At 44.8% G+C, this 21151-nt stretch overlaps 1 protein-coding gene across 1 annotated transcript in view; it reads right to left on the bottom strand.

The window, feature by feature from the left end:
* Nucleotides 1–3492: 3492 nt before the first annotated feature.
* LOC116374230 (serine/threonine-protein kinase WNK2-like) overlaps nt 3493–21151 on the bottom strand; it is a 67406-nt gene continuing 49747 nt past the window's right edge. Inside the window, exons 22-27 of the mRNA XM_031825540.1 lie at nt 20465–21042; nt 20116–20342; nt 19543–19761; nt 10294–10338; nt 9702–10030; nt 3493–7928 (exon numbers count right to left, since the gene is read on the bottom strand). Of these exons, the coding sequence (XP_031681400.1) occupies nt 7587–7928; nt 9702–10030; nt 10294–10338; nt 19543–19761; nt 20116–20342; nt 20465–21042 (1740 nt within the window). The 3' untranslated portion in view covers nt 3493–7586. The remainder of the gene's footprint in view (nt 7929–9701; nt 10031–10293; nt 10339–19542; nt 19762–20115; nt 20343–20464; nt 21043–21151) is intronic.

Raw genomic sequence — 21151 nt, 5'->3', positions numbered from 1 at the left:
ATGTTCAAGAGTTTTATGGATTGGGGGTAGAAGCTGTTTAGAAGCCTCTTGGACCTAGACTTAGCAGAGAGAACAGTCTATGACTAGGGTGGCTGGAGTCTTTGACAATTTTTAGGGCCTTCCTCTGACACTGCCTGGTGTAGAGTTCCTGGATGGCAGGAAGCTTGGTCCCAGTGATGTACCGGGTCGTACGCACTACCCTCTGTAGTGCCTTGTGGTCGGAGGCCAAGCAGTTGCCATACCAGGTAGTAATGCTCTCCACTCTCAATGGTGCAGCTGTGTCACCTTTTGAGGATCTGAGGACCCATGTCAAATCTTTTCAGTCTCCTGACGTCGTGCCCTCTTCACGACTGTCTTGGTGTGCTTGGACCATGTTAGTTTGTTGGTGATGTGGACACCAAGGAACTTGAAGCTCTCAACATGCTCCACTACAACCTCGTCGATGAGAATGGGGGCGTGCTCGGTCCTCTTTTTCCTGTAGTCCACAATCATCTCCTTTGTCTTGATCACGTTGAGGGAGAGGTTGTTGTCCTGGCACCACACGGCCAGGTCTCTGACCTCCTCCCTATAGGCTGTCTCATCGTTGTCTGTGATCAGGCCTACCACTGTTGTGTCATCGGCAAATTTAATGATGGTGTTGGAGTCGTGCCTGGCTGTGCAGTCATGAGTGAACAGGAAGTACAGGAGGGGACTGAGCACACACTCCTGAGGGTGGAATACTACAAGAATCCATATGTGTTATTTTATCGTTTTGAAGTCATCACTATTATTCTACAATGTAGAAAATAGTAAAAATAAAGAAAAACCCTATAATGAGTAGGTGTGTACAAACTTTTGAACGGTACTGTATATATAGTGCATTCGGAAGATTTTCAGACCCCTTGACTTTTTCCACATTTTGGTATGTTACTACCTTATTCTAAAATGAATTGACATGTTTTTTCCCCTCATCAATCTGCACACAGTACTCCATAATGACAAAGCGAAAACAGGTTCTTATACATTTTTATAAGTATTCAGACCCTTTGCTACGAGACTCAACACTGAGTTCAGGTGCATCCTGTTTCCATTGATCATCCTTGAGATATTTCTACAACTTGATTGGTCCACCTGTGGTAAATTCAATTGATTGGACATGGTTTGGAAAGGCACACAGCTGTCTATATAAGGTCCCACAGTTGACAGTGCATGTCAGAGCAAATACCAAGCCATGAGGTCAAAGGAATTGTCTGTGGAGCTCCAAGACAGGATTGTGTCGAGGCACAGATCTGGGGAAGGGGACCAACAAATGTCTACAGCATTGAAGGTCCCCAAGCACACAGTGGCCTCCATCACTCTTATATGGAAGAAGTTTGGAACCACCAAGACTCTTCCTAGAGCTGGACGCCCGGCCAAACTGAGCAATCGGGGAGAAGAGGAGGGAGGTGACCAAGAAACCGATTGTCAGCTTTAGGGTGCTCAGTACCACAGACTGGGGTGAAGGTTCACCTTCCAACAGGACAACAAACCTAAGCACACAGCCAAGACAACGCAATTGTCACGCCCTGGCCTTAGTTATATTTGTTTTCTTTATTATTTTGGTTAGGCCAGGGTGTGACATGGGTGATTTATGTGTTTTGTCTTGTCTAGGGTTTTTTGTAGATTTATGGGGTTATGTTCTTTTAGGTGTCTAGGTAAGGTGTCTATGGTTGCCTGGATTGGTTTTCAATCAGAGGCAGGTGTTTATCGTTGTCTCTGATTGGGACCCATATTTAGGCAGCCATATTCTTTGGGTATTTTGTGGGTGATTGTTTCCTGTCTTTGTGTTTTATGCACCAGTTAGGACTGTTTCGGTTTTCACGTTTATTGTTTTGTAGTTTGTTCATGTTAAGTGTCTCTTATTAAAGAACCATGAACTTCAACCACGCTGCGTTTTGGTCCACCTCTCCTTCCCAGGAAGAAAGCCGTGACCGCAATAGTGACTTCGGGACAAGTCTCTGAATGTCGTTGTTTGGCCCAACCAGAGCCCAGACTTCAACCCAATCGAACATCTCTGGAGAGACCTGAAAATACCGTCCAACCAGTCAGAGCTTGAGAGGATCTGCATAGAAGAATGGGAGAAATTCCTCAATTACAGATGTGCCAAGCTTGTGGCATACCCAAGAAGATCACTGCCAAAGGTGCTTCAACAAAGTACTTAGTCTTAATACATTTGCAAAAAAATGGAAAAACATCTTTTTGCTTTATCATTACAGGGTATTGTGTATAGATTGATACAGGGGGGGGGGGTTATTTGATCCATTTTAGAACATGGTTGTAACATCACAAAATGTGGAAAAAGTCAAGGAGTCTGATACATATATATATATTTACAAACGTATGTGGACACCCTTCAAATGGAAGCGTAGCATGTAAAAATAATCTGTCCTCTGTTGCAATACTCACTATTGAGTTCCAAACTGCCCCTGGAAGCAACGTCAGCACAATAACTGTTAATCGGTTTCCATGACCGAGCAGCCGCACACAAGTCAAAGATCACCATACACAATGCCAAGCGTTGGCTGGAGATGTGTAAAGCTCGCCGCCTTTGGATTTTGGAGTGATAAATTACTCTTCACCATCTGGCAGTCCAACGGACAAATCTGGGTTTGGTGGATGCCAGGAGAATGCTACCTGCCCCAAAGCATAGTGCCAACTGTAAAGTTTGGTGGAAGAGGAATAATGGTCGAAGGCTGTTTTTCATGGTCCCTTAGGCCCCTTAGTTCCAGTGAAGGGAAATCTTAATGCTACAGCATACAATTACATTCTAGACGATTCTTTGCTTCTAACTTTGTGGCAACAGTTTGAGGAAGGCCCTTTCCTATTTCAGCATCCCAAATGCCACCATGCATAAAGCGAGGTCCATACAGAAATGGTTTGTCAAGATTGGTGAGGAAGAACTTGACTGGCCTGCACAGAGCCCTGACCTCAACCCCATCGACCACTTTTGGGATAAACTGGATCGCTGACTGTGAGCCAGGCCTAATCGCCCAACATCAGTGCCCGACCTCACTAATGCTCTTATGTCTGAATAGAAGTATGTCCCCGCAGCAATGTTCCAACATCTCTTCCCAGTAGAGTGGAGGCTGTTATAGCAGCAAAGGGTGGATCAACTCCATATTAATGCCCATGATTTTGGAATGAGATGTTCGACGAGCAGATATACACACTACATTAACAAAAGTATGTGGATATCTAAATATGGATCTGTTCCGCAGTATTCGACTAAAAAGTTATATTCAAACTGAATTGACTGAATGACTGTACAGTTCCGAAAGAGTTTCAAACCATAACAAGCAAATCAGTAATATCCAAGAATTGCCAACTGGTTGTCAAAGAAAGCTATGAGGTATCGAAAGACACTGTTTATCTCATACACAACCACAGGCTTGACAGCCTTTGCTTGGATTGTTTAGGTAATGTGATTTCTGAACTATTTTGATAGATATGACTGTATTATTGTACAAGATGATGTATGTTGTATTGGATTTTAATTATTGTGTCATACAACACAAAACCAAACTGAAAGAAGCATTGACTTCTACACACTAGGCTGGTCTTGTTATGAATCTCAGGACTACAGAAGAACAGTAGAAAAACTGTGCATTGAAAAGATGACTTCTCTGTCATCAACTCAGAGCACTACAGGAGTTATTGTGTCCTTACGATCCTTATGATACAGATTATCACTGATTTTACAACAATGAAGAAACTAATAACTCACTAATAATTTAAGATTATTATTTTTTATAACCATACACAAACCCAAAAGATACAGTATGACATGTGTATCCCAATAGGTATTGCATTGTCTTTATAGTAGTCTACTTGCTTAGGTCCTGCAATAAATCACATATCATACCTGCCTCTAACATCCATATATGTCATACGTTACTGTGTACATCTAATGCATTAACCCACCAAAACCATACGGAGCTCTTTAAGGTAAATGACTCAAACCTACAGTGAGGCATACTGTAGGAGAAATCACCTATAGCCTGCTTCAGTACAGTATGAAACATCCACTGTTTATTGCACGGTGTTAATCAAATCAAATCAAATTGTATTTGTCACATGCTTTGTAAACAACAGGCGTGGACTAACAATTAAATTATTACTCAGTTAATGACAGCCAAGTAACACTAGTTATCACCCAGAGAATGCTACGGTCTGACTCTCCACCTTTTATGCTGTGCAAGCTTCAGTGTGTATGTTCATGCAGGTTGTGGTAAGTGTTGACAAAAAAATGGTGTAGCTATTGCTTTGTACAAGCTTCTGGACAAAGGGACCAACATAGCTTCAGGACAAAGGGACCAACATAGCTTCTGGACAAAGGGACCAACATAGCTTCTGGACAAAGGGACCAACATAGCTTCTGGACAAAGGGACCAACATAGCTTCTGGACAAAGGGACCAACATAGCTTCAGGACAAAGGGACCAACATAGCTTCTGGACAAAGGGACCAACATAGCTTCTGGACAAAGGGACCAACATAGCTTCTGGACAAAGGGACCAACATAGCTTCTGGACAAAGGGACCAACATAGCTTCTGGACAAAGGGACCAACATAGCTTCTGGACAAAGGGACCAACATAGCTTCTGGACTAAGGGACCAACATAGCTTCTGGACAAAGGGACCAACATAGCTTCTGGACAAAGGGACCAACATAGCTTCTGGACAAAGGGACCAACATAGCTTCTGGACAAAGGGACCAACATAGCTTCAGGACAAAGGGACCAACATAGCTTCAGGACAAAGGGACCAACATAGCTTCTGGACAAAGGGACCAACATAGCTTCTGGACAAAGGGACCAACATAGCTTCTGGACAAAGGGACCAACATAGCTTCAGGACAAAGGGACCAACATAGCTTCTGGACAAAGGGACCAACATAGCTTCTGGACAAAGGGACCAACATAGCTTCAGGACAAAGGGACCAACATAGCTTCTGGACAAAGGGACCAACATAGCTTCAGGACAAAGGGACCAACATAGCTTCTGGACAAAGGGACCAACATAGCTTCTGGACAAAGGGACCAACATAGCTTCTGGACAAAGGGACCAACATAGCTTCTGGACAAAGGGACCAACATAGCTTCTGGACTAAGGGACCAACATAGCTTCTGGACAAAGGGACCAACATAGCTTCTGGACAAAGGGACCAACATAGCTTCTGGACAAAGGGACCAACATAGCTTCTGGACAAAGGGACCAACATAGCTTCAGGACAAAGGGACCAACATAGCTTCAGGACAAAGGGACCAACATAGCTTCTGGACAAAGGGACCAACATAGCTTCTGGACAAAGGGACCAACATAGCTTCTGGACAAAGGGACCAACATAGCTTCAGGACAAAGGGACCAACATAGCTTCTGGACAAAGGGACCAACATAGCTTCTGGACAAAGGGACCAACATAGCTTCAGGACAAAGGGACCAACATAGCTTCAGGACAAAGGGACCAACATAGCTTCAGGACAAAGGGACCAACATAGCTTCTGGACAAAGGGACCAACATAGCTTCAGGACAAAGGGACCAACATAGCTTCTGGACAAAGGGACCAACATAGCTTCTGGACAAAGGGACCAACATAGCTTCTGGACAAAGGGACCAACATAGCTTCTGGACAAAGGGACCAACATAGCTTCTGGACAAAGGGACCAACATAGCTTCTGGACAAAGGGACCAACATAGCTTCTGGACAAAGGGACCAACATAGCTTCTGGACAAAGGGACCAACATAGCTTCTGGACAAAGGGACCAACATAGCTTCAGTGCCCTGTGTGAATCTTACAGTGCTAAAGGAGATACTTTACCATCTGTTATTAAAATATTCACAAATCAACCAATAACATGGTCGTGCTCCCAACATTCTGAATTGGCAATCTAAATCAAACCAACCAGTTTCTTTCCCTAAATACAACATTCATAAGTGAACCACAAAAATATATCTAGTACCTCTAAACCATACACATAACATGACCACATTATCCTATCTTATCTCAAATGACCTCATGCTCGTCTCCAGAATTAATTGAAACTAATGTTCAAGGCACTTTAAGTTCAAGTTCTTCCACATTTCTTCAGACTATTTCAAGCACCTGTGTTGTACACATTTCAATGAAGTTTGAGGAAGTTGAAATATATTACAACATAAATAGCAGAGTAATAAAGCAGAGGGTCATGGTAACCAGATAATCCAGGCTTGTAACCAGGGGTACAAGGCTTTTAACCAGGGGCTCAGGCTGGTAACCAGGGTGACACAGCTGGTAACCAGAGTGACCAGGCTGGTAACCAGGATGACACGGCTGGTTAACAGGGTGACAAGGCTGGTAACCAGGGTGACACAGCTGGTAACCAGAGTGACAAGGCTGGTAACCAGGGTGACCAGGCTGGTAACCAGGGTGACACAGCTGGCAACCAGAGTGACAAGGCTGGTAACCAGGATGACACGGCTGGTTAACAGGGTGGCCAGGCTGGTAACCAGGGTGACAAGGCTTCACAGTGATGGAAAGATGGTGAATGGCTCTCTGCTGAGTTAGAACAGAGCCCTGCAGCACCTAATGTACACACGCTCACACAAAAACACACAGGGGTTACTGTATATACATACACATACTGTACACACATATGGGTGATTTACACACAAACGTGAACAATTTATGTACAAAGACATACAGTATGAATTAATAATATACAAATAGATCATGTAAATACACAAAAGCTTTATACACAAACAAATTAATGGATTATGCACAAACACCTTATTTATATACACTACAGCACATTCACACAGGTGATAAGATAGACATATGTCCCTTATGTACATAAATATGAGGTATGTCAATTGAGGTTGATAATGTCACACACATTGATAACAGCATACGCTGAATACATTAAGAACGTTCCATGTTCTTTCCATGACATAGATAGATTGAGGGGAATCCAGGTGAAAGTTATGATCCCTTATTGATGTCACTTGTTAAATCCACTTCAATCAGTGTATATGAAGAGGAAGAGGTCAAAAAATATTGTTAAGCCTTGACACAATTGAGACATGAATTGTGTATGTGTGCCATTCAGAGGGTGAATGGGCAAGACAAAATATTGAAGTGCCTTTGAATGGGATATGGTAGTATGTGCCAGGTGCACCGGTCTATGTCAAGTACTGCAACGCTACTGGGTTTTTCACGCTCAACAGTTTTCCGTGTTTATCAAGAATGGTCCACCACCCAAAGGACATCCAGCCAACTTGACACAACTGTGTTAACATGGGCCAGCATCCCTGTCAACATGGGTCAGCATCCCTGTGGAACACTTTTGACACTTTGTAGAGTCCATGCCCCAACGATTTGAGGCTGTTCTAAGGGCAAAAGGTGGGGGGCAATTCAATAGTAGGAAGGTGTTCTTACTGTTTTGTACACTCAGTGTGTATTCAAATACTTATTATATACATATATGCTGGTTAAATAGAAATAGTTTACATTGTGGTAAGGGAAGACTAGAACTCTAACTACATATAACTCATTTTGGAAACATAGTTGGAAGACATGGTGCTGCAGGGGTTAGAGGTTCCTGGGTTTGGGGTCGGGTGGTTCGTAGGGTGAACCAGGGGTGGTGGTGCCACAGGTTGGGGGCACGGTAGGTAAAGCAAACACCCCTGAACCCAAGGGGGACAGCAGCTCAGGCCAAAGGCTTACACAGAGGGGCGAGAGGGGCGAGAGAGGCGAGAGCAGCAGCCCCCCAAACAGGTCTGGGCCTGAATGGGCCAGCATGTAGCCAGGATGCAACTCTGCCTGTCTCGGGGAGCTGGTCTTCATCACTGAGCACAGGGCCTGATTGTCAATCATCGGCCATGACAGGGGGAGCTGGGGGCCTTCAGAGCCAGGGGCTGTCCTGGCAGGTGCCTGAAGAGAAAGATATGGAGGTGAGCTTTCAGTCACCACAGACTTTCACCTTGACTGTACCAGACCTGACTTCAAATAGTATTTGTTTTCTTTTAAATACATTAAACATTTGATTAAGTCTGCCTGCCGTGCCAGCTGGCAGGATCTGCACTTTTAGGACTATTCCATCAGTTCTATTGTGCCAAACATGCTCGATCAAATGCAGTTAACTTCTTGGTGACAGGGGGCAGTATTGAGTAGCTTGGATGAATAAGGTGCCCAGAGTAAACTGCCTGCTACTCTGTCCCGATGCTAATATATCCATATTAGTAGTAGTATTGGATAGAAAACACTCTGAAGTTTCTAAAACTGTTTGAATGATGTCTGTGAGTATAAGAGAACTCGTATGGCAGGCGAAAACCTGATAAAAATCCAACCCGGAAGTGGGAAATCTGAGGCTTGTAGTTTTTTAACTCAGCCCCTATTGTAGATACAGTGGGATATTGGTTATGTTGCACTTCCTAAGGCTTCCACTAGATGCCAACAGTATTTAAAACGTTGTTTGAGGATTCTACTGTGAAGTGGGACCGAATGAGAGAGGAATGAGCCAGGTGTCTGGCAGATTGCCACAGGCTCTGAGGCGCGGTCACGAGAGAGTTAGCTCTCGTTCCATTGCTTTTCTACAGACATAGGAATTCTCCAGTTGGAACATTATTGAAGATTTATGAAAAAAACATCCTAAAGATTGATTCTATACTTAGTTTGACAAGTTTCTACCGGCTGTAATGGAACTTTTTGAATTTTTTGTCCAATGTTCGGCTGGACCTGAACGCGCATTTGGATTTGTTTTTCCAAATGCCCTAACAAAAGAAGCTATTTGGACATAAATGATGGACATTATCGAACAAAACAAAAATGTATTGTGGAACTGTGATTCCTGGGAGTTTGATGCATTTTTATGAAAATCATCAAAGGTAAGTGAATATTTATAATGCTATTTCTGACTAATGTCGACCACCCAATATGGCGGATATCTTTTTGGCTGCTTTGTTGTCTGAATGCTGTACTCAGATTATTGCATGGTACGTTTTTTCCGTAAAGTTCTTTTGAACTCTGACACAGCGGTTGCATTAAGGAGAAGTATATCTCTAATTCCATGTATAACACTTGTATTTTCATCAACATTTATAATGAGTATTTCTGTAAATAGATGTGGCTCTCTGCACAATCACTGAATGTTTTAGAACTACTGAACGTAACGAGCCAATGTAAAATGAGATTTTTTTATATGCACTTTATTGAACAAAACATACATACATTGTGTAACATGAAGTCCTATGAGTGTCATTTTTGTGACTCCTCTCTTTGGCTGGAAAAATGGCTGTATTTTTCTGTGAGTTGGTGGTGACCTAACATAATCGTTTGTGGTGCTTTCACTGTAAAGCATTTTTGAAATCAGACACTGTGGCTGGATTAACGAGAATTTTATCTTTAAAATGGTGTAAAATACTTGTATGCTTGAGGAATTTTAATGATGACATTTTTGTTGTTTTGAATTTGGCGCCCTGCACTTTCACTGGCTGTTGGAGAGGTGGGCCGCTACCGTCCCAAATATCCCAGAGAGGTTAAATCATTTCATAATTTGATAGAAAACAAACACAATTTGAACCCAGGCCTAAACTATACACACGCTACCCCCACAAACACAAAACATACATTACATTTAGCTACACCACCACTAAATAATGGATAATACATAAACTCACATACATACCGTATCGAACAACTACTCACATCTGGAGCGCTGAACAGTCTGTCTCTTGTTCTGGGCCCCCCGGGGTCCTCGTTCCAAAGTGGTTGCCCTCTGAGGCTGAGGGAGCTGGTCCGCGGGCGCCGGGCGACACCCAGGGCCTCCATGGTCCAATCATCCACTATCCTGTGAAGGGAGTCTGTGAAGGACTCTGTGTAGGAGCCCATGTAGGTGCCGGTGTAGGTGCCTGTCTTGTTGTTGCTGTTGTTGGCCTGGGCTTGGGCCAGCCCTGCTACTGTCTGGTGGGGAGAAGTAGAGCTGGCTGTCTGTTGTTGGGGTGGCTGGGTGGATGCACCTGGGCCTGCTCCAGTCCCTGGGAGATGAACATACTGTTCACACCCGCCTCAAGTTCAAACTAGCTCTGTTGCTAAAGCATGTTATTTTAACTAAATGTAGCTACCATTAACACTAGATGGCCAATCCTGTTTATAAAATGCATTCTATCTAATAAAATGTGCTTATGAGAGCAACTTTGGGGAAGGAAAACAAGGTATAGGAGTAGCTACAATAAATACATAATACACATAGATTGGGGTTTTCTAAATAGCTAATGTCTTTGCTGCAAGTTACACTTACCCCTTCCACGCTCTTTTCCAAGGCAGAGTCGTTTCAGAGTTGACCCTAGGGGACAAACAGAGTTAGGAATCCATGCAGCATGAAGACAAAAAACACGCAGTGTAAGTCTACAAACATACAGACACGCTGCTGCACAGAGCTGCTCAATGGCCATACACAACATTATCACATATATAGTACATAACACTGTGGGAAAGCATGTTTCAGTCAACTATCTGAATACTGATGGACAAGGCCAATCATGCAGTCACTCCAGAAGTGAGCTACAGAACTGTAAGAGGTCTGAGAGAGAAAACGAGAGCGAAAGAGAGAGAGAGATCCTAACCAACGGGGCACAACATACAGTGCCTTGCGAAAGTATTCGGCCCCCTTGAACTTTGCGACCTTTTGCCACATTTCAGGCTTCAAACATAAAGATATAAAACTGTATTTTTTGTGACGAATCAACAACGAGTGGGACACAATCATGAAGTGGAACGACATTTATTGGATATTTCAAACTTTAAAAAAAAAATCAAAAACTGAAAAATTGGGCGTGCAAAATTATTCAGCCCCCTTAAGTTAATACTTTGTAGCGCCACCTTTTGCTGCGATTACAGCTGTAAGTCGCTTGGGGTATGTCTCTATCAGTTTTGCACATCGAGAGACTGACATTTTTTCCCATTCCTCCTTGCAAAACAGCTCGAGCTCAGTGAGGTTGGATGGAGAGCATTTGTGAACAGCAGTTTTCAGTTCTTTCCACAGATTCTCGATTGGATTCAGGTCTGGACTTTGACTTGGCCATTCTAACACCTGGATATGTTTATTTTTGAACCATTCCATTGTAGATTTTGCTTTATGTTTTGGATCATTGTCTTGTTGGAAGACACATTTCCGTCCCAGTCTCAGGTCTTTTGCAGACTCCATCAGGTTTTCTTCCAGAATGGTCCTGTATTTGGCTCCATCCATCTTCCCATCAATTTGAACCATCTTCCCTGTCCCTGCTGAAGAAAAACAGGCCCAAACCATGATGCTGCCACCACCATGTTTGACAGTGGGGATGGTGTGTTCAGGGTGATGAGCTGTGTTGCTTTTACGCCAAACATAACGTTTTGCATTGTTGCCAAAAAGTTCAATTTTGGTTTCATCTGACCAGAGCACCTTCTTCCACATGTTTGGTGTGTCTCCCAGGTGGCTTGTGGCAAACTTTAAACGACACTTTTTATGGATATCTTTAAGAAATGGCTTTCTTCTTGCCACTCTTCCATAAAGGCCAGATTTGTGCAATATACGACTGATTGTTGTCCTATGGACAGAGTCTCCCACCTCAGCTGTAGATCTCTGCAGTTCATCCAGAGTGATCATGGGCCTCTTGGCTGCATCTCTGATCAGTCTTCTCCTTGTATGAGCTGAAAGTTTAGAGGGACGGCCAGGTCTTGGTAGATTTGCAGTGGTCTGATACTCCTTCCATTTCAATATTATCGCTTGCACAGTGCTCCTTGGGATGTTTAAAGCTTGGGAAATCTTTTTGTATCCAAATCCGGCTTTAAACTTCTTCACAACAGTATCTCGGACCTGCCTGGTGTGTTCCTTGTTCTTCATGATGCTCTCTGCGCTTTTAACGGACCTCTGAGACTATCACAGTGCAGGTGCATTTATACGGAGACTTGATTACACACATGTGGATTGTATTTATCATCATTAGTCATTTAGGTCAACATTGGATCATTCAGAGATCCTCACTGAACTTCTGGAGAGAGTTTGCTGCACTGAAAGTAAAGGGGCTGAATAATTTTGCACGCCCAATTTTTCAGTTTTTGATTTGTTAAAAAATTTTGAATTATCCAATAAATGTCGTTCCACTTCATGATTGTGTCCCACTTGTTGTTGATTCTTCACAAAAAAATACAGTTTTATATCTTTATGTTTGAAGCCTGAAATGTGGCAAAATGTCGCAAAGTTCAAGGGGGCCGAATACTTTCGCACGGCACTGTAACAGTGGCTGTGTGTAGCCATGCAGACGGGGTCCACTACGTAGGACTGCAGGGGCAGAGACTGGGATACATTGAGAGGATCTGTGCTGAGCAGACAGGCAGGAGAGGAGGGTAAGAGTGAGCTGAGCACACAGTGCTGCTGCAGTGCATCACTATACTGTACATGCACTACTCATCAGCCAAGCACAACAGACAGAGAGAGACATTTAACTAGACTAAATAACTTTTTTGCCCACTTTGAGGACAATACAGTGCCACTGACACGGCCCGCAACCAAAACCTGCGGACTCTCCTTCACTGCAGCCGACGTGAGTAAAACATTTAAACGTGTTAACCCTCGCAAGGCTGCAGGCCCAGACAGCATCCCCAGGAGCGTCCTCAGAGCATGCGCAGACCAGCTGGCTGGTGTGTTTACGGACATTTTCAATCAATCCTTATTCCAGTCTGCTGTTCCCACATGCTTCAAGAGGGCCACCATTGTCCCTGTTCCCAAGAAAGCTAAGGTAACTGAGCTAAACGACTACCTTCCGTCATCAAGAAGTGCTTTGAGAGACTAGTCAAGGACCATATCACCTCCACTCTACCTGACACTCCAATTCGCTTACCGCTTCAATAGGTCCACAGACGATGAAATCTCAACCACACTGCACACTGCCCTAACCCATCTGGACAAGAGGAATACCTATGTGAGAATGCTGTTCATCAACTACAGCTCAGCATTTAACACCATAGTACCCTCCAAGCTCATCATTAAGCTCGAGACCCTGGGTCTCGACCCCGCCCTGTGCAACTGGGTACTGGACTTCCTGACGGGCCGACCCCAAGAGGTGAGGGTAGGTAACAACATCTCCACCCCGCTGATCCTCAACACTGGGGCCCCACAAGGGTGCGTTCTGAGCACTCTCCTGTACTCCCTGTTCACCCACGACTGCGTGGCCATGCACGCCTCCAACTCAATCATCAAGTTTGCGGACGACACTACAGTGGTAGGCTTGATTACCAACAATGACGAGACGGCCTACAGGGAGGAGGTGAGGGCCCTCGGAGTGTGGTGTCAGGAAAATAACCTCACACTCAACGTCAACAAAACAAAGGAGATGATTGTGGACTTCAGGAAACAACAGAGTGAGCACCCCCATATCCACATCGATGGGAGAGTAGTGGAGAGGGTGGTAAGTTTTAAGTTCCTCGGCCTACAGAAACTGAATTGGTCCACCCACACAGACAGCGTCGTGAAGAAGGCGCAGCAGCGCCTCTTCAACCTCAGGAGGCTGAAGAAATTTGGCTTGTCACCAAAAGCCCTCACAAACTTCTACAGATGCACAATCGAGAGCATCCTGTCGGGCTGTGAGGTCTGCACAATGCATCACCGGGGGCAAACTACCTGCCCTCCAGGACACCTACACCACCCGATGTCACAGGAAGGCCATAAAGATCATCAAGGACAACAACCACCCGAGCCACTGCCTGTTCACCCCTCTATCATCCAGAAGGCGAGGTCAGTACAGGTGCATCAAAGCAGGGACCGAGAGACTGAAAAACAGCTTATATCTCAAGGTCATCAGACTGTTAAACAGCCACCACTAACATTGAGTGGCTGTGGCCAACACACTGACTCAACTCCAGCCACTTTAATAATGGGAATTGATGGAAATTGATGTAAAATATATCACTAGCCACTTTAAACAATGCTACTTAATATAATGTTTACATACCCTACATTACTCATCTCATATGTATATGTATATACTGTACTCTATATCATCTACTGCATCTTTATGTAATACATGTATCACTAGCCACTTTAAACTATGCCACTTTGTTTACATACCCTACATTACTCATCTCATATGTATATACTGTACTCGATACCATCTACTGCATCTTGCCTATGCCGTTCTGTACCATCACTCATTCATATATCTTTATGTACATATTCTTTATCCCTTTACACTTGTGAGGTTAGATTACTCATTGGTTATTACTGCATTGTCGGAACTAGAAGCACAAGCATTTCACTACACTCGCATTAACATCTGCTAACCATGTGTATGTGACAAATAAAATTGATTTGATTTGATTTGAACTAGCTCAGAGAGACACAGAGGAGAAGGTGGGATGGGGGAGAAGAGAAAAGCTAGAGGATGAGGAGATGAAGAGATGAGGGATAGGAGTGAGACAGTAAAGAGGAGGAGATGAAGAGATGAGGGATATGAGTGAGACAGTAAAGAGGAGGAGATGAAGAGATGAGGGATAGGAGTGAGACAGTAAAGAGGAGGAGATGAAGAGATGAGGGATAGGAGTGAGACAGTAAAGAGGAGGAGATGAAGAGATGAGGGATAGGAGTGAGACAGTAAAGAGGAGGAGATGAAGAGATGAGGGATAGGAGTGAGACAGTAAAGAGGAGGAGATGAAGAGATGAGGGATAGGAGTGAGACAGTAAAGAGGAGGAGATGAAGAGATGAGGGATAGGAGTGAGACAGTAAAGAGAAGGAGATGAAGAGATGAGGGATAGGAGTGAGACAGTAAAGAGGAGGAGATGAAGAGATGAGGGATAGGAGTGATACAGTAAAGAGGAGGAGATGAAGAGATGAGGGATAGGAGTGAGACAGTAAAGAGAAGGAGATGAAGAGATGAGGGATAGGAGTGAGACAGTAAAGAGAAGGAGATGAAGAGATGAGGGATAGGAGTGAGACAGTAAAGAGGAGGAGATGAAGAGATGAGGGATAGGAGTGAGACAGTAAAGAGGAGGAGATGAAAAGATGAGGGATAGGAGTGAGACAGTAAAGAGGAGGAGATGAAGAGATGAGGGATAGGAGTGAGACAGTAAAGAGGAGGAGATGAAGAGATGAGGGATAGGAGTGAGACAGTAAAGAGGAGGAGATGAAGAGATGAGGGATAGGAGTGAGACAGTAAAGAGGAGGAGATGAAGAGATGAGGGATAGGAGTGAGACAGTAAAGAGAAGGAGATGAAGAGATGAGGGATAGGAGTGAGACAGTAAAAAGGAGGAGATGAAGAGATTAGGGATAGGAGTGAGACAGTAAAGAGGAGGAGATGAAGAGATGAGGGATAGGAGTGAGACAGTAAAGAGGAGGAGATGAAGAGATGAGGGATAGGAGTGAGACAGTAAAGAGAAGGAGATGAAGAGATGAGGGATAGGAGTGCGACAGTAAAGAAAATGAGATGAAGAGATGAGGGATAGGAGTGAGACAGTAAAGAAAAGGAGATGAAGAGATGAGGGATAGGAGTGAGACAGTAAAGAAAAGGAGATGAAGAGATGAGGGATAGGAGTGAGACAGTAAAGAAAATGAGATGAAGAGATGAGGGATAGGAGTGAGACAGTAAAGAGGAGGAGATGAAGAGATGAGGGATAGGAGTGAGACAGTAAAGAGGAGGAGATGAAGAGATGAGGGATAGGAGTGAGACAGTAAAGAGGAGGAGATGAAGAGATTAGGGATAGGAGTGAGACAGTAAAGAGGAGTAGATGAAGAGATGAGGGATAGGAGTGAGACAGTAAAGAGGAGGAAATGAAGAGATGAGGGATAGGAGTGAGACAGTAAAGAGGAGGAGATGAAGAGATGAGGGATAGGAGTGAGACAGTAAAGAGGAGGAGATGAAGAGATGAGGGATAGGAGTGAGACAGTAAAGAGGAGGAGATGAAGAGATGAGGGATAGGAGTGAGACAGTAAAGAGGAGGAGATGAAGAGATGAGGGATAGGAGTGAGACAGTAAAGAGGAGGAGATGAAGAGATGAGGGATAGGAGTGAGACAGTAAAGAGGAGGAGATGAAGAGATGAGGGATAGGAGTGAGAGAGTAAAGAGAAGGAGATGAAGAGATGAGGGATAGGAGTGAGACAGTAAAGAGAAGGAGATGAAGAGATGAGGGATAGGAGTGAGACAGTAAAGAGGAGGAGATGAAGAGATTAGGGATAGGAGTGAGAGAGTAAAGAGAAGGAGATGAAGAGATGAGGGATAGGAGTGAGACAGTAAAGAGAAGGAGATGAAGAGATGAGGGATAGGAGTGAGACAGTAAAGAGGAGGAGATGAAGAGATGAGGGATAGGAGTGAGACAGTAAAGAGGAGGAGATGAAGAGATGAGGGATAGGAGTGAGACAGTAAAGAGGAGGAGATGAAGAGATGAGGGATAGGAGTGAGACAGTAAAGAGGAGGAGATGAAGAGATGAGGGATAGGAGTGAGACAGTAAAGAGGAGGAGATGAAGAGATGAGGGATAGGAGTGAGAGAGTAAAGAGAAGGAGATGAAGAGATGAGGGATAGGAGTGAGACAGTAAAGAGAAGGAGATGAAGAGATGAGGGATAGGAGTGAGACAGTAAAGAAGAGGAGATGAAGAGATTAGGGATAGGAGTGAGACAGTAAAGAGGAGGAGATGAAGAGATGAGGGATAGGAGTGAGACAGTAAAGAGAAGGAGATGAAGAGATGAGGGATAGGAGTGCGACAGTAAAGAAAATGAGATGAAGAGATGAGGGATAGGAGTGAGACAGTAAAGAAAAGGAGATGAAGAGATGAGGGATAGGAGTGAGACAGTAAAGAGGAGGAGATGAAGAGATTAGGGATAGGAGTGAGACAGTAAAGAGGAGGAGATGAAGAGATGAGGGATAGGAGTGAGACAGTAAAGAGAAGGAGATGAAGAGATGAGGGATAGGAGTGCGACAGTAAAGAAAATGAGATGAAGAGATGAGGGATAGGAGTGAGACAGTAAAGAAAAGGAGATGAAGAGATGAGGGATAGGAGTGAGACAGTAAAGAAAAGGAGATGAAGAGATGAGGGATAGGAGTGAGACAGTAAAGAAAATGAGATGAAGAGATGAGGGATAGGAGTGAGACAGTAAAGAGGAGGAGATGAAGAGATGAGGGATAGGAGTGAGACAGTAAAGAGGAGGAGATGAAGAGATGAGGGATAGGAGTGAGACAGTAAAGAGGAGGAGATGAAGAGATTAGGGATAGGAGTGAGACAGTAAAGAGGAGTAGATGAAGAGATGAGGGATAGGAGTGAGACAGTAAAGAGGAGGAAATGAAGAGATGAGGGATAGGAGTGAGACAGTAAAGAGGAGGAGATGAAGAGATGAGGGATAGGAGTGAGACAGTAAAGAGGAGGAGATGAAGAGATGAGGGATAGGAGTGAGACAGTAAAGAGGAGGAGATGAAGAGATGAGGGATAGGAGTGAGACAGTAAAGAGGAGGAGATGAAGAGATGAGGGATAGGAGTGAGACAGTAAAGAGGAGGAGATGAAGAGATGAGGGATAGGAGTGAGACAGTAAAGAGGAGGAGATGAAGAGATGAGGGATAGGAGTGAGAGAGTAAAGAGAAGGAGATGAAGAGATGAGGGATAGGAGTGAGACAGTAAAGAGAAGGAGATGAAGAGATGAGGGATAGGAGTGAGACAGTAAAGAGGAGGAGATGAAGAGATTAGGGATAGGAGTGAGACAGTAAAGAGGAGGAGATGAAGAGATGAGGGATAGGAGTGAGACAGTAAAGAGAAGGAGATGAAGAGATGAGGGATGGGAGTGCGACAGTAAAGAAAATGAGATGAAGAGATGAGGGATAGGAGTGAGACAGTAAAGAAAAGGAGATGAAGAGATGAGGGATAGGAGTGAGACAGTAAAGAAAAGGAGATGAAGAGATGAGGGATAGGAGTGAGACAGTAAAGAAAATGAGATGAAGAGATGAGGGATAGGAGTGAGACAGTAAAGAGGAGGAGATGAAGAGATGAGGGATAGGAGTGAGACAGTAAAGAGGAGGAGATGAAGAGATTAGGGATAGGAGTGAGACAGTAAAGAGGAGGAGATGAAGAGATGAGGGATAGGAGTGAGACAGTAAAGAGGAGGAGATGAAGAGATGAGGGATAGGAGTGAGACAGTAAAGAGGAGGAGATGAAGAGATGAGGGATAGGAGTGAGACAGTAAAGAAAATGAGATGAAGAGATGAGGGATAGGAGTGAGACAGTAAAGAAAAGGAGATGAAGAGATGAGGGATAGGAGTGAGACAGTAAAGAAAAGGAGATGAAGAGATGAGGGATAGGAGTGAGACAGTAAAGAAAATGAGATGAAGAGATGAGGGATAGGAGTGAGACAGTAAAGAGGAGGAGATGAAGAGATGAGGGATAGGAGTGAGACAGTAAAGAGGAGGAGATGAAGATATGAGGGATAGGAGTGAGACAGTAAAGAGGAGGAGATGAAGAGATGAGGGATAGGAGTGAGACAGTAAAGAGGAGGAGATGAAGAGATGAGGGATAGGAGTGAGACAGTAAAGAGAAGGAGATGAAGAGATGAGGGATAGGAGTGAGACAGTAAAGAAAAGGAGATGAAGAGATGAGGGATAGGAGTGAGACAGTAAAGAAAAGGAGATGAAGAGATGAGGGATAGGAGTGAGACAGTGAAGAGGAGGAGATGAAGAGATGAGGGATAGGAGTGAGACAGTAAAGAGGAGGAGAAGGACATGAGAAGAGGAGAAAAGAGGAGGAGAGGAAGGAGAGCAGTGCAAGAGGAAAAGGAGCAGAGTGAGTGGTGGAGCGAGGGAGGAGAGGAGGAGGAGAGGAAGGAGAGAAGTGCAGGAAGATGAGGAGCAGAGTGAGGGGTGGAGCGAGGGAGGAGAGGAGGAGGATAGGAAGGAGAGAAGTGCAGGAAGACGAGGAGCAGAGTGAGTGGTGGAGTGCTTGGAGGAGAGGAGAAGGAGAGGAGAGGAGGAGATACAAACAGATAGACAGAGACACAGGCCCACTGAGGAATCTAGCGCGTGGTTTGCTACTGGATTTATAGGTCACTCTCTCTGGCGGTGGAGGGTAAGACGGCCAGCCTGTGGAGAGGAGGAGAAGAGGAGGAGAGGAGGAAGAGGAGAGGAGGAGGAGAGGAAACACAAGACACTAGGGTAAGAAGAGCACACAGCTCTGGACAGAACACACATTAGAGATAAGTTCGAACAATAACCCATGTCAGAACCATAAAGGTTAAAGGCTGCAGATGCCTGATTAAGGTCGATGTATCTGAAACGTTGCACCATCCTACTTCCGTTTTGATCCTCCTCTGTACCTGTGATAAAACTTCACATGTTCCATCATTTGCACCTTGTCCCAAAATTCCCAGGTTTTCCCGAAATCCCGGTTGGAATATTTACTCAGGACGGAATAAGCAGGAAATCTGGATTCCTCCGACCAGGAGTTTTGGAAAACCTGGTAATTTTGAAAGTTACCTGAATTTTGTAACCCTAGTGATAATGTTCTCCATTTGCATTGCTGGGGTGTGTAGATTGTAGGTCACCTTGGCCTGGTGAAGCTTGTGGTCCTGTCCTCTCTCCGTGTAGTCCAGCTCCAGCGTAGATGTTGTCTGAAGAGAGGGAACCCTTGAGGGAGCAGGGCTGCTTGGTCTGGACAGGTTCAGAGGTGGAGGTATCCAAGTGACTGGTACCTGAACGGGCTCTTCTGTCTGACTGTACTGGAGCTTTGGCTGGAGACCCGTTCAGACTGACTGTAGTCTCACCTGCACAGACAGACCAACTTAAATATTACACACAGAAAACTGCACAGAGAGACATTATGTGCATCACAAATGGCACCCTATTCCCTATTAACTGGATTACTTTTGATCAGGGCTCATATGGGGCTCTGGTCAAAAGTAGTGCACAAAATAGGGAATATGTTGCCATTTGGACATAGACATAGAGACATTTTACAACTTAGCCCTGCTACTCCATTCAAAGTATGACAGTTACCTTGCCTGACACAAGAGGACCTGTCTGCCTTAAATCATACAGACAAGCCTGTTTCAGTCCCTTCCAGAAGGATCTTTCTGATCATCTTTCATAAATTACTGGTTTTGGTGCCTTGTACTCACTGGTTTTGCCAGAGTCGCTGGTTTTGGTGGTGACATGCCTAAGCTGTTGTACCAGAGGACTGAGGAGTTTTTCAGACTTCAGTTTGTGCTTGTGCTTGCTCCTCCGCTTGGGGGGAACTGAGTGAGAGAGACCCAGGGGGGGTGAGGTGGCTTTACCCAGCCTGCAGTACAGCAGCTCTATCTCCCCTCTGTGGTGTGCCTGCAGCTCCGAGAGCTCCTTTAAATGTCTGGGTGGAGGAGATGGATGGAGGGGAGAGAAAGGTTTTAGATAAAGGGTAAGTTGACTTACTCAGATTATGCTCTTCTAGACTCAGACACACCCACACACACAAACACACAGCTGGCTTACTTCTCCCTGAGTCTGGTCAGCTCTCTCTTCATATCCGAGTCCTCTAACTCAGAGTCATTATCACTGCTCACATAGGCCGAGCCATGCACGCCCCCCTGCCGGCTCAGCGAATCAGAGCTCTGCACACTACTACTACGGCCTGAACGGCGCAGGAAAGCCACCGCTCTCTTCATGAGGTCACTTCCTCTACGCTCCCCTGAGCGACCGTGGCGTGAGTGCGTGGCCGGGCCCAGCTTGGCTGGACTACTCTCCGCCCCCGAGTCCGAGGACAGGAAGCGCGCGTGAGCGTGGACTGTAACATCAACAGACACGGAGGTGGATGTGGAGGCGTGTGTCATGGCGGGGGGTGTATCAAGGTAGAAGTCTGGCGGGGCGGAGTAGCGGCTGTCATAGCTCCTCAGGGTGACGTCGTCCTCGGTGCTGACCACTGAGAAACGTCCGATAATGGTGGAGGCGGCCTGGGCACTGCTGCGGTAGTCTGAGAGATGGCCAGCAGGGTGCGCCGGGGAGGCAGCGCTGCTCCAACTCCTCTGCTTCCGCTCTCCTTGTGTCACCACATCAGGAAGGCCTGTGATCATCTATAGATAATAAAGTTATTATTTAAAGAGCTCTGATACGTTTATACCTACTTTGCAGAAATGAAACAAACAGGGAATTATAATATCAATCCACAATATCACAAACTCA

Source organism: Oncorhynchus kisutch, linkage group LG5 (genome assembly GCF_002021735.2).
Source record: "Oncorhynchus kisutch isolate 150728-3 linkage group LG5, Okis_V2, whole genome shotgun sequence".
NCBI classification, from domain to species: domain Eukaryota; kingdom Metazoa; phylum Chordata; class Actinopteri; order Salmoniformes; family Salmonidae; genus Oncorhynchus; species Oncorhynchus kisutch.
Note: the sequence above shows the minus strand (reverse complement) of the source record. Positions and strands in the feature narration are given on the sequence as shown.